Here is a 14,709-nt window from a genome sequence, read left to right on the forward strand (position 1 = left end):
ACCCCTTTAGGTTTAAAAAAATGATCTGCTCAAAGTTCTTCTAATAGGGGCCCTTCAAGGCTGAGATTAAGCCAGCGTGGGGACAGAAATCATTCTGATGTGCTTTTATTTGTTTGCTTATTAAAAATATTTACATACCACTATTCATAAAAAGTGTCAGAGCAGTTTACAACAATTATACACAAAATCATTCAATTAAAACTATATAAAATGTTGAAATCAGAAAATAGCCAACTATTATGGAAATATGTTATTCTTAATTGCCTGCTTAAACCTGATGGAATAGAAGAGTTTTCAACAGCTGTTTAAAAATTGAGACAGAAGGCACCTACTTAATGTTTCAGCATGTGTGTTTGTTTTTTAAAAAGAAAAAAGTCCTGTGATGACTAGTACTTGCAAATAAGTGGACTAACAATTCTGAAATAAAACAAATAAACAGCAAGCGTCAAGTTATTTTAGAAGAGCCCACCGCTTCCTTGGAACAGGCACCACAACTTCAGATTTGTATTTTGATGGTGACATCAGAACTCAGTTATGTTTCATTACACTTTATTCTGAGAGGGGTGGGTGGGGAGGGGAACGTGACACGGGTCTGTTGCTTTCGGCAGCAGCTTGAGTCTATCATAATGTATAGCTCCAGCTTACTGTAGCATGCAGCCTTGCCTTTAGGGCGTGTTTTACAGTGGTGCTGTTGCACATACTGCACATCCAAGCCAGAGAATGGTACAAATGCCTGGTGTGATTATATTCCTGGAGTCTCCATGACTCCAGGGAAGGAGATGTCAGTGCTGCTTCACCACACACTACACCGAGCCTGGCTTTCCTCCACACCAGTGTCTGCCTGTTCCTGAAGTTACTGCTATCGCTAGGGAGTGTTGCTAAGGCCATGTACACATTAAAGGCTTAAAATGCAGTGGGGCTGTGTTTCAATTCCATGTCGGTACACGGTGTCATGGTTTGACGTGTTTCCACTCCGGCTGTGTGTCGGTCAAAGGAGGGGCTTGAAATGCTAAGAGTTTAAACTTCATCTCTGTGATTCTGCACTTCAGACTTCTCTCTTTCTCAGGAGTAAATCCCATTGCATTTGGAAGATGTATTGGGTGATAGCTGCAGCCACAGGAAGCTGATCTCGGGGGTGGGATGCAGTTGGAGGGATTAAGCTTCACCAGAGAAGGGTTGAGGCTTGCAAATCATGAATGGTCACCTGACTGGCTGTGGGTTGGTTGCAAAGAAAGAGCTAAGTTTTAGGAACACAGTATTTTTCATGAATGAGACTTCTAAGTGCCTTGCGTGCAAAAAAGCGCCTCCCAAAAATACAGTGATAAGATAACATCATGAACTCACAGGGAGGAATTCAAGTTTCCAAAGCAATTAGGCCACTGGTAACATAGCTCAAACAGTCACATGTTAAAGCTTATTTTGGTTAAAGCCCAGGCTTTTTGCCCTTCTCTTTTCCCTTTCAGACAAAAGACCTGTTTTCCGAATGTGTGGAGGGACAGTGGGAGAAGATCACACACGCTAGCCGGAACTACAGTATCTTAATTGGTTCAACCCCAAACTTCATGTGTTGAGCAGGAAAGTCTGAAGTGGGACACACATTCTGCTAAATGCACTTCAAATCCTTGCTGAGAATGCAGTTTGAATCCTTGTGTCTGAATTCACGCAGACTTAAGACTCGGATCCCTGACTGCATGAAGAATTCAAAGTGTATTCAGCCAAACACCATTTGATTCCCCATTCAGACTCTCCTGGTCAAGGCACCGAGGCCTGAGTTATGGGTTGTCCAGTATGTGGAGCTGCACTCTTCTTTCCACATACTCAGTGAATGTCTGAACAGGGGAAAGAAACCTGCCTATTATTAACGAGCCCACCAAAAGCCTCCCGAGTTGCACCTAATGTGCCCTGCGCAGTGTCTGTTGTCCATTCCCCATGTCTGGGAACAAGGTGAACCAGAGATGGAGATGGAGCAAAGGTACCGTAACTGAAACAGGTTCATGGGAGGCTGAGCTTGGAGCTGGTTTATGGGAGCATGATAAGCAGCTGTCATCCCAGCACAAGTCCAGGAGAGACTAGGAGGCTTATATCCGCCCAGGAAGCTCCTCCCATTCCAGCTCAACTGCTGGATCTCAGTGCACACCTGGTTCTTCTCTGGCTCCCTCTCCTTCCTGACTAGACTGCTCCCCACCTATAGCGAAGCACCAGGCAATAACTCATCTGCCAGCTCTGGATTTCTTTTGGCCCAAACACCACCGCAGCCCCTGTATATGTGTGCATGTGTGCTCTATAGGTGAAGACAGAGTCTGTGCCAGAGGCAAGCATTTGTGTGGGGGTCATGGGGGCAGGCAAATTGTTTTCGGTGCTAGTAACTAGAGAGCTTGACTGTGACAGCATTTTCTTCAGGATCCTCAGTAGTGTTGGGGGGTCTTCACAGTCCCCCTCCTCTTCCCGGGATGAGTTCCTCCAAGAGTCCTTGTTGGATTGGACTCTTATCATTTGGTTTCTGAAAACCTCAGTAGGAAGGTACTAGAAACTGTGTGAAAGTTTGTCCTAGATAACATTGGTCCTAGATATGAAGCACATGATGCAATTTGTTGCAAAGCTTCCAAGACTTAAGAAGAAAGGAATCCACATGTTGAATCGCACCAAAGTTCATTGGTTTATCTTCAACAATGGTGATCCAGTTGTCCCTGGGAGATTCTCAAACAGTGCATGACTGAGATAACTACTACCAGTGTTTGCAGTGGTGCCTTTTAATCAGAGAAATAGTGACTATCTAACAAAGTTTTTCCATGCGCCGAAGGACTTCCACTTGCACCCCCTCCTAAAACTTGCTCTGAAAGGATAGGGAAACCCCAGAACAGATTTGTGAAGTGCAGAAGGAGCAAGAAAACAAGGAAGGGAAGTTCTGTTTATTTATTTATATTCTGCCCTTCATCCGAGGATCACAGGGATAAACTTGTTGCTCAAGTGGACTGCCCTTGCAGGACTGGGATGACCTTGCTGGATACAACTCAGAATTTCTGAGCTAAATGATGGTTCCATTTTTAGCCACAATGGCCATTAAGATACTTACCCACCTGCTTATTTATTTATTTTTAAGTCCATATAAGCTAGTGGCCACTAAATATATCTCACACCACAGAATATGATAACTATTGACTGCATGAAGAACTAACTCATTTGGTTTGTTCTGACCAAACAGTTGAGACACACTGAATTCTAGAAGGGAATCCAGAATCTGGAGCAAAAGTCTTCAACGAACACATCAGGACCCCATATCAAGTTGTTAAGATCCCAAATTAATGTAGGTTACATTTATTAATATCTGTTGGGAGCTGCCCAAAGTGGCTGGGGAAACCCAGGCAGATGGGTGGGGTATAAATAATAAATTATATTATTATTATTATTATTATTATTATTATTATTATTATTATTACATTAGGGTCTAAAATGGAGAGATTGGGAAAAGGGCAAAGTTCCTGCACCTTCAAAGCTGTATCAAAAAGGGAATTTTAGAAGGTGCATCTTGCAGGACTATTGAAAGTGCTGAAGTCCTGTCCTCTTTATTTCCTACCCCCCAATCTGGGATATAAATATCATTATCCTCTCTTATTATTTTTAAGAGGGAGACAGTAAAGCAGAAAAGGAACAGCAAACATATTGTGGAATAGAAAATAAGCACCGTTAATTTGCTTTTTTCAAAAAAGTGGGTCCCAGGTCTGAAAAGTCTGAAGGCTACTGTTTTATGGTGGGACTGAGAATTCCACACTAGGAAGTGGATTAAGTGACAAGCTGACCAAGCTTTGCAGGTGTCCTTTAATCTGGAGCATCTAGCTAGTGCTGCTGGACAACAGTGACCACACTTGGGCACACTGTCTCAACAACCTCAGCAGCAGAATCAGCATTCCTGTGTATCATTTTCTAAACCACTTTCCTCCGGCGAGCAAGCTACGACAGCTCGCTAGGTGACAGTGTTCAAGTAGCCAAGGTCAAGCTGTGGGTGGAGCTCCTCTGTTTTTACCTCCTGCCTACGATGTTGAACAACCCAAAATGAACCCCTCTGGCTGTACAACAGCTGCCAAGTTTATTAAGCTAACACACGAGATCCACGTAACATCTCCCCACGCCCCTCCAGAGTCAAAGTTTGTGTTTGACATACTTTTCTTTAATCTTACTTCTTTAAATTTTACGTGTGTGTGTGTGTGTGTGTGTTTGAGAGTGTGTAAATACACACACACACACACACATACACACACAAAAGCTTTCACTGGTATCAAGGTACACTTAAGACCTTTTGTACTCAGGCATCCGCATGCATGGAAAAAAGTATTTCTTCAGTCTTTGTGTAATGATTAATTAACAGCAAAAGATACAGTTAAGCTGAAGCAGGCTTCTGCTGGTTTCCTGGTTTGGCTCCAACTCTGAGGGGGCTCTTGGCAAACTGTCTCTGTCTCCTGCGTTGGTGGGACCAACACTTACCTGGCAGTGTTGGTGGGTGGCAGCAGTGCTACAGTGATCTCCAAGCTGCTCGGCAACAAAATGAAGCTGAACGGTCAAGGACAGATAAAAGAAAGAACTTCTTCACCCAGTGCATTGTTAAACTATGGGACTTGCTTGCACAGGAAGAAGTGATGGCCGCCAACTCAGAATCATAGAACAGAGTTGGAAGGGACCACGAGGGTCAACTCAACCAACCCCATGCAATGTAGGAATCTTTTGCCCAACGTGGGGGTCAAACCCATGACCCTGAGATTTAAGAGTCTCATGCTCTACCGAATGAGCTATCTAAAAGAGGATCGGACAAGTTAATGGAGGACAAGGCTATCAATGGCTATGTTCTACCTCCACAGTCAGAGGCATTGTACCTCTGAATACCAATTGCTAGGAATTGCAGGAGGGCAGAGTGCTGTTGCACTCATGTCCAGTTTGCAGGCTTCCCAAAGGTGTCTGGTTGGCCATTGTGAGAACAAGATGCCAGACAAGAAGGGTCATTGGCCTGTTCCAGTAGGCTCATCTTAAGCTCTGCTTTTTAAAATTTCCCAGTGTCCCAGAACAATGTGACATCAGAGGTACTGTAGGAAAGTGAAGTGCTGGATGACCTGTCCAGGTCTTTAGCACAGTGCTGGGCCTTGCCAGGGTTTTGAGTCCCCAGAAGCCTCCCAGGGAAGTCACACACTTGTCCTGGCTTTTATATATATTGTATAGCAGCCTATTTTGGTGCTCTTAGCTAGACTGGCCAGTATCCTTTGAGGCTTCAGTCATAACATGCTGACATGCCCAATCAGAGCCCATGCCGGGGAACAAAGGAGATGTCATTCTCACCCAGAATTACTATGCTCCCCTCAGCACCATCTCACTAGACAGGCACAAGGAAAGCACGTGAATATTGGAGGTGATCACGGAATAGCATGATACTGAGAGCTTATTTCAGGACTGAACATAGGTTGGGAAGGTTGTCCAGAATGCCATGGAATGCCATGCAGAGAAGAAGCCCTTGCATGAGCGGAAGTGAATTTTGCCCTCCAGATTCCAGCCTATGTCTACAAGCCCTGATCTTTGCTTGGTTTCTTGTGGAACTCATGCATGGGGAAAACAAAGCTCTAACTTTGGTCTTAAGAAATAGGTTCTGGGCAGGGTCAGCTTATCTGTACTAATTAACCTGATGTAGACATGTCAGCTATTTAGCCCATCAAATCCTTGCTCAGAACAGAAATCGCTCCTAGAAAAGACTGCTATGGAATTTGATCAAGGATAACAGGTCAGCCATCCATCCTTTCCTCTTCTAGACTAGGGATGAATGTTCTCCTTTGGTTTTGTAAGAGCTAATCTGCACTTTACAAAAGGACATCTCACACGTAAGAACAAGTCAAACAATGTGGAAAATTACACAGAGCATTTGGAGGGAGAGACAACACAAGGAAGGGGTCTGCAGAATACTACAGTTCTGTCAATGTTGTCAGAGCCAGCTTGACCCCAAGGCATCCACCCCACCAAAAATTTATGTGGGTCAGTAAAATGTCATAGCAAATAGCCGGAAGACCCCAAGTTGTCATAATACTCCCTCTTATTCCCAGGATAGGTATAATCAACAGCAACAAGGGAACATCTTGTATCTCAAAGGAATGGTGGGTGGAGATAAAAAGACGACAATAACAAGGAAGAATGGAATGGCAGTTTCTTATGGTGGAACAACACAGTACAAAGGCCCTGGTACTACTTGATAATGCCTTGCCACTTTCTCTCCCCCCCACTACCTGGATGGGGATAGGTAAAAGGTTAAAGGTAAAGCACCCCTGGACGGTTAAGTCCAGTCAAAGGTGACTATGGGGTTGCGGCGCTCATCTCGCTTTCAGGCAGAGGGAGATGGCATTTGTCCACAGACAGATTTCTGGGTGTTGTGGCCAGCATGACTAAACCGCTTCTGGCGCAACGGAACACCGTGACCGAAGCCAGAGTGCACGGAAATGCTATTTACCTTCCCGCCACAGTGGTACCTATTTATCTACTTGCACTGGTGTGCTTTCGAACTGCTAGGTTTGTAAGAGCTGGGACAGAGCAATGGGAGCTCACCCCATCACAAGGATTTGAACCGCCAACCTTCCAATCAGCAAGCCCAAAAGGCTCAGTGGTTTAGACAACAGTGCCACCCGTGTCCCGATTTGGATGGGGATAGCCTGGCTTCCGTTGGCTCTGCTGTGTAACCTGGGATTGAACCTGGGACCTTCTGCATGCAAAGCAGATGTCCTACCAATGAGATACAGCTCTTCTCCCTTCTGTTATAAATGACCTTTTCTTGAAAATATGAATGCTACAAAACCTATCTACGAAGGCTTGTGAGAAAAGGAAGAGCAGGATAAAATTGCAGGTTTTATTGTTACCGAGCAAACTAATTCCGCTAAGCGAGGATAATGTAAATGGCAAGAGTAATGTTGTACTGACTAATGTATTGAACTGTAGTGCTGTCCTTCCTGGATGTTGTTGGGTTGGTTTTTCTTTTCTCTACCTCCACCCCAACAGTTATTTATTGTCCAAGCGTGAGGAGAACTTTAATTTTCAGTGAACATTAAACCACAGTGCAGCTCAAACCTAAGGAATATTGGGGGGGGGGGGCGCGGCGGCCACTTTAACTTTCAGAATCCCAGAAAAATGATTGATTCCCTTCCCCCTTTAAAACCCAGCAACTTCATTATAACAACAGTTGGAAAAAAATTCAGAATATCCCTAGATACCCACCTTCCTTGTTGACAATGATCGAAGCCGCTCCAGTAGCAGCATCCTCTGTTTGGCCCACAAATTCTAGAATAAAATAAAATAAATAAGACATAATGTTTTAGCACAGTACTTATGGCAATTTTAAAAAAAGAATGAAAAAAAATGCCACTAGGAAAAGTGAAAACTAGAATAAATCCACTGGGGTGTGTGGGGTTGTGGGGGTGTGTAAACAATGGTACCTTGGGTTAAGAACTTAATTCGTTCTGGAGGTCTATTCTTAACCTGAAACTGTTCTTAACCTGAAACACCACTTTAGCTAATGGGGCCTCCTGCTGCCGCTGTGCCGCCACTGCACAATTTCTGTTCTCATCCTGAAGCAAAGTTCTTAACCCAAGGTACTATTTCTGGGTTAGCAAAGTCTGTAACCTGAAGTGTATGTAACCTGAAGCATCTGTAACCCGAGGTACTACTGTGTGTGTGTGTGTGTGTGTGTGTGTGTGTGTGTATATATATATATATATATATATATGTATATGTGTGTGTGTGTGTGTGTGTATATATATATATATATATATATATGCACACACACACACACACACACACACACACATACACACACACACACACACACACACACATATATATATATATATATATATATAAATGCAGCAATAGCAGAGGGTGAGGAGAACCTCATACGTGCTAAAATAAAATCACAAGACAATAAAAACAAACTCAGATTAATTAACTGCAGTTAATTCTCTGTTTCAGCAAAAGCGAGCTTTTAATACAGACTTTACTGGAAGCTGCAGTGTACTGTTAATTCACGTACACATGGCAGAATAAACATTTATATGACTTCTGCACACGATGATGTCCACAGTTGTACATTTCCCCAATCTTGAACATACTGTCAAGCAACTACATTGGGTCACTTAGAATTATAATATTATGAAGATGTTCTTTTTCTTTATCCACTTTGTTTGAGTTTCATGTGCACAGTTTTACAAACTTCCTATGCCTCTGCTGGCCTGCTTTGCTGAGTAGAGGAAGAGGACTTTGGATAGAAATTATTAGTGTGGTGTTGATGTGAATACAGCCTCTGTGTCTTTCCAAAGCAGATTCCCCTTTGGACCTCATAAACAACTACAAAAGAGACCACACAGGTGGCTCTTTTTCCTTGTGTGTAGCATCCAACTCAATACTTAGAAATGCCACCTAGCTAGCTTTCAAATGTTGTTAATATTTCATTGTAACTATTATAATGACTGTTGATTTAGTTCCAGATTAAAATCTCAACTAATGATTGATTCAGAGGACAGTTTTGTCTCATTACTATAATTTATCCCTCCGAATTGGGGGAAAGACTGTAGCTCAGGTATATAGCAAGTATTTTGCACTTGCATCAAACCGTGGCATCTTAAAGTAGGACTCTGAAAAGTCCTTGTCTGAAATCTTGGAGAGCTGCTAACATTCAATGTAGTAGACAATGCTGAACTATTATTATTATTAATTTCATTTATGAATCACCTCCCATAAAGCATCTTGAAAAATCTTACAATACAATATAAAACATTTATATTATCTGTTTTTTGCAGATAAAGTCGCTCTGATTCCGGAAGAGGTAGACTCCACCGTGGGAGCAGGGCTGGGGCGGGAGAGTGCTAGAGTCCCGTCTAGTCAAGTTGCGTGGCATCAATTCCAATCTGTTACCTCCGAGGATGTGGACAGGCTGCTTGGATGAGTGAAACCAACCACCTGTCTCCTTGATCCTTGCCCATCCTGGCTTATAAAAGCTAGCCGGGAAGGGCTGGGCGACGGGCTTCATGGGGTGGTGAATGCTTCTCTCTGCGAGGGAGCCTTCACAGACCCGATGAAAGAGGCAGTTATTAAACCACTTCTTTAAAAAAATCTTTAGATGCGGCCAATATGGCCCATTATTGCCCGGTCTCAAATCTTCCATTCTTGGGCAAGTGGTTGCTGAACAACTCCAGGCATGCCTGGAAGAAGCGGACTATTTGGATCCCTTGCAGTTGGGATTCAGGCCTCATCATGGGACTCAAACTGCCTTGGTCGCGCTGGTCGATGATCTCCGGCGTGCTAGGGACAAAGGTGAGAGCTGTTTCCTAGTTCTGCTGGATCTCAAAGCAGCTTTTGACACCATCGACCATAACATCCTTCTGGTCCGTCTAGAGGGGCTGGGAGCTGGGGGCACTGTTAGACGGTGGTTCCGCTCCTTTCTCCTGGGCCGTGTCCAGAAAGTGGTGGTGGGGGATGAGTGTTCAGACCCCTGGGCTCTCACTTGTGGGGTGCCTCAGGGTTCTGTCCTCTCCCCCATGCTTTTCAACATCTACATGCTGCCACTGGGAGAGATCATCAGGGGGTTTGGGCTGGGTGTTCATCAGTATGCGGATGATACCTAGCTCTACCTCTCTTTTAAATCAGAACCAGTGAAGGCGGTGAAGGTCCTGTGTGAGTGTCTGGAGGATGGATGGCAGCTAACAGATTGAGGTTGAATCCTGACAGTTGAATCCTGAAGTACTGTTTTGGGGGGACAGGAGGTAGGCAGGCGTGGAGGGCTTCCTGGACCTGAATGGGGTAACTGAGCCCCTGAAGGACCAGGTGCGCAGCCTGGGAGTCATTTTGAACTCACAGCTGTCCATGGAGGCACAGGTCAATTCTGGGTCCAGGGCAGCTGCTTATCAGCTCAATGTGGTATGCAGGCTGAGACCCTACCTGCCTGCAGACTGTCTCGCCAGAGTGGTGCATGCTCTAGTTATCTCTTGCTTGGACTACTGCAATGTGCTCTATGCTGGGCTACCTTTGAAGGTGACCCAGAAACTACAACTAATCCAGAATGCGGCAGCTAGACTGGTGACTGGGAGCAGCTGCCGAGACCACATAACACCGGTATGGAAGACCTACATTGGCTCCCAGTACATTTCCGAGCACAATTCAAAAGTGTTAGAGCTGACCTATAAAGCCCTAAATGGCCTCGGTCCAGAATACCTGAAGGAGCGTCTCCACCCCCATTGTTCTGCCCGGACACTGAGGTCCAGTGCTGAGGGCCTTCTTGCGGTTCCCTCGCAGCGAGAAGCCAAGTTATAGGAAACCAGGCCGAGGGCCTTCTTGGTAGTGGCACCCGCCCTGTGGAACGCCTTCCCACCAGATGTCAAAGAGAAAAACTACAACCAGACTTTTAGAAAACATCTGAAGGCAGCCCTGTTTAGGGAAGCTTTTAATTTTTAATAGACTATTGTATTTTAATATTCTGTTGGAAGCTGCACAGAGTGTCTGGGGAAACCCAGCCAGATGTGCGGGGTATAAATAAATTATTATTATTATTATTATTATTATTATTATTATTATTATACAACTACATATAAAGACAATTAAAACACTATTATTATTACTTGCCGCCCATCTGACTGGGTTGCCCCAGACACTCTGTGCGGCTTAAAAGTAAAGGGACCCCTGACCATTAGGTCCAGTCATGGCCGACTCTGGGGTTGCGGTGCTCATCTCGCTTTATTGGCCAAGTGTACAGCTTCCAGGTCATGTGGCCAGCATGACTAAGCCGCTTCTGGCGAACCAGAGCAGCACATGGAAACACCATTTACCTTCCCGCCGGAGTGGTACCTATTTATCTACTTGCACTTTGACATGCTTTCGAACTGATAGGTTGCCAGGAGCTGGGACCAAACAACGGGAGCTCACCCTGTCGCGGAACTGCCAACCTTACATTTAGGCAACTGTAATGGGCTTTGTGTGGGCTCCCCTTAAGGCTATTCTGAACATAGCAGCTGGTGCTGAAGACTGTTGCCTGGGTGGTGGGTGGTGCCCCTTACCAGGTACATGTCACACCTGGGCTATGGGACCTGCACTTGCTAACTATCAGTCGCCAAACCGGTTTGAAGGTGTTGTTTAGGGCTTTCTGCGCAAGTAACAACTCTGGACCAGGTTATCTGAAAGCCAGACTTCCCCTGCATTGCCAGGGTCAGGGCATTAGGATGAACAAACGGAATCCAATTAGCCATGTCACACTGTAACGATTTTCACCGGTGGCCTAGTTGTGGAAGAACCACTCTGCTGAAAAAGGAGAGGTCCCATCTGTATTGGCATTCGGCCAGCTTTTTAAGACATACCTGTTTAAGCAGGCCTTCCCCTTGATCTCTTGACACGACTCTCCTGCTTCAATTACAGTGCTGTTTTATTGGGTATTTTAATTATGGATATTTATATTTTAATGCTTGTGTAATTGGTTTGCATACTTGTAAACTGCTTGGAAGCCTGCCCATTCATTTCCATGGGTCTAATCCAGTAGCCTCTGGCTGGCCTGTGCTCATCAGGATGGCTATAGGACAGGATGTGGGGATGGAGAAGTCAGGGGAGCTCTAGCTTGGCAGAGGCTCTGCAGGTGGGCATACACCTGCAGGCTGCCACTGCCAACCCAGAGCTTTCCTGACCTTGCTACTGTCTCACCAGCCTTGGGAGGATGCCACTGCTGCCCCCACCCCCATACCGCTGATGGTCTGTGATTTACTTGGGTGCAACATAGTTAAAATATGAAACATTTACCTGTGGGAATCCCATTTTTCTTAAAGTTTTCAAGATAATCATTGCCAAAGGAATCCTTCCCAACCTACACAGCAAAAGTGAAAAAACATTAGATCTCTTACATTTAGTTGATGTTATGCAACTATATATTGCACACGTGTCACAGCCTTGTATTCCAAATGCAAATATTCTATATCAACAAGGGGGGAAAGATACACGCTCTTCTTGTGCATCTTGATTTACTGAGGCTGTAGTTTCAGCAAATTTTAACATTAAAGCATTCTGCACTCCTGTTTTGTAAGACCATTTCAAATACATGAGGTGGGATTTAACTAAGTTGTTCCGTGAGCATAACAAGGTCCATTCAAACAAGTGGGGGACTTCCTCCACCCCTTAAATCCGCTCTGGAGGTTTGGGGGAAGCTCCAAAGAGGTTTAAGGGGTGCATGGGGTGGGAGGAGGGGGTGGAAACATCTTAGTGTGGGAATGAATCTTGTTCCCCATGCACATACCATATGTTGAATTCCACCCAGAAAGTTTAATAGGCATATTATTTTGCTGTATTGCTGCAACTCATATTTAGGATTCTACGATGTCCCACTTGGGATTTCTTTCACCGTATAAAGTGATTGCAAAATAATGTAGTATAAGGTCTCTCTGGGAGAAGAGTATTTTAAAAATGCAAAAATAGGATATCCATAAAACAAGCTCCACAAAACCAGATTTTTAAGCAAATGTTTAGCACCATGGGTTGAAAGTGATTTCAAAAGCATATAGCAAGACAAAGCATTTTAGAAGATGCTATTAAGATGCCATTAAAGAATATCACTGTTCCTAAGGGAGAACATAGACATCAGGGACATTTTGGTGAAGATGGACTGTTGTGGTCACAGACCAGAGAGGAATCAGACAAATAAACATGTCAAGTGGTTCTTGAAACTGAGCAGGAGCGATTTGTGGTTTCAGGATTCCCAGTCGGTCCTTGATTCCTATGCTAACATTATAACAGAGCTGACATTAGCTATGCTTCCCAAGAGTGTTCTGTGTGGTTCAATGCATTATGGTAGTGCAGAATGCAGCATAAAACCATCTAAGACTTTTAAAATTGTTCTTTTTGCTTCAAACCACTGATTTCAGTCAGTTTGGGATTAAAAAAAATGTACTAATTTCATAGAATTGTAGAGTTGGAAGGGATTGGATCCAAGGACAGGTCTTTGGGAAGAATATACCTTCTATTTGGGGATCATTTCTTTCTTATGCCCCTTCCTTCAAGTATTTGATAACAAAAGCAAGACTCTTTGAATGGGAAGATAATTGGTTTTGCAATGATAGGGTGCCCTCCTGATTTTTGGGACTGCCCCCCCCCAGCCTAGTATCCAATGTTCCAGCAGGATGTTGTTGGCTAAGATTGGCCTACAGAATCAAAATAATCTGTTAATTTACAAATTAATTATATTGGGATGGGCAGGAGTATTTGCAAGCATTTATTATTGCACTATGCCCTTTTAAAATGTGGGGTTTGGGGGCAGGGTTATTGGGTTGTTGTTTGTATTTTGATTATGTATTTTGTGGTTGGTTTGAGTTGGTTTTTTCTGTGAACCGCCCTGAGACCTCCAGGTATAGGGCGGTGTATAAATTCAATTAACAACAACAACAACTATCTGTTCTGCATAACTAAATTCTATGGTCAACTTTTTAAAGAAGTATATTTCTTATTTTTATTGCACTGGAATCTCAACTTTGTTATCAAAAATTAAAAATCTAGTAAGATCAATTTGGGGTGAGGGGGGATTAAATCATAGTTTAGGATGTCATAATTCAGCTTCCAAATTCATTGTTGTCATAGATGCACTCACACCGTTATGTAACGAAAACAGCAATGCTGTTTCAGATGCAGTTGGCAGTGACCTAAGATTTGAAAGCTTTTTTTACATTCCATACTTAGCAAACCCAAGCCTTTGCTAACAAAGCACAACTGAGGTTCAGAGGCGACTTTCATTCTTAAAGTGATGCAAAGGAACAAAACTGAAGCTCAGCCAGATAAAATGGAGATGCTGGGGGTGGATGGTCTGTTAAAGGCGGATGTAGGGCCACACTCCTTAGGAGAGCCGATCAATTTGGCTTTGCTCCTTTAAGTTGATGTGTCTGTCTATGGCCAGGAGTTATTGTCACCAGTTGGGAGAACGCTTTCTGGAAGGGCTGAACCATTGTCCGGCCTGATTTGGCTATCTCTTGCCTTGACTAATGACATACATGGGCTTGCCCTTGAAGACATTTTTGGAAACATCAGCTGGTCCAGGATGCAGCAATACAGGGTTGGTTGGTTGGTTGGTTGGTTGGTTGGTTTTCACTAGTCCATTACAGCATTATTAGAAGTCCAAGGTGCAGGTTTCAGCCTTCAAAAGAGGAGTGGAGCGCTTGCGTCCGAATGTTAAGACTACAGCTCTCATCATCCCTGATCATTGGACATGCTGTCTGGGACTGATGGTCAGGACTGATGGGAGTTGGGCTGATTCCAATGACATTTGGAAAATAGGAATATAAGAACATAGGAAACTGTTTTATTCCAAGTCAGACCATAGGCTCATCTAGCTCAGCATTGTTGACAATAACTGATTTTATGTATTTGATATGATTTTATGTATTTGATATGATTTTATGTATTTGATATTTTATGTGAACCGCCCTGAGACCTTCAGGTGTAGGGCGGCATAGGAATTAAATAAAGAATAAAATAAAAATAGTAACTGGCAGCAGCACTCCAGAAAGTCAGCCAGGGGGTCTCTCCCAGCCCTACCTGGCGATGCTAGGAAGTGAACTTGGGACCTTCTGTATGCTATACCCACTGAGCTACAGCCTATTCCCATATCAAATGGTCTGCATCTGGGAAACCTTAAAGACTATCCACTCCTATATCTCCCTTGAGCAGAGCTATAAACAG

At 43.9% G+C, this 14,709-nt stretch overlaps 1 protein-coding gene across 5 annotated transcripts in view; it reads right to left on the reverse strand.

The window, feature by feature from the left end:
• RBKS (ribokinase) overlaps positions 1-14,709 on the reverse strand; it is a 64,945-nt gene that overhangs the window by 34,319 nt on the left and 15,917 nt on the right. For all 5 annotated transcript variants that reach the window (XR_013984537.1, XM_081000299.1, XM_081000297.1 and 2 more), the window contains 2 exons: positions 11,791-11,854; positions 7,234-7,296 (listed from right to left, as the gene is read on the reverse strand). Coding sequence is in view for 4 of the 5 variants with exons in the window: in XM_081000299.1 (XP_080856425.1) it covers positions 7,234-7,296; positions 11,791-11,854 (127 nt within the window). In the remaining variant the exon portion in view is untranslated. The remainder of the gene's footprint in view (positions 1-7,233; positions 7,297-11,790; positions 11,855-14,709) is intronic.

Source organism: Podarcis pityusensis, assembly GCF_964106645.2.
Source record: "Podarcis pityusensis genome assembly, chromosome: 3".
Taxonomy (NCBI): domain Eukaryota; kingdom Metazoa; phylum Chordata; class Lepidosauria; order Squamata; family Lacertidae; genus Podarcis; species Podarcis pityusensis.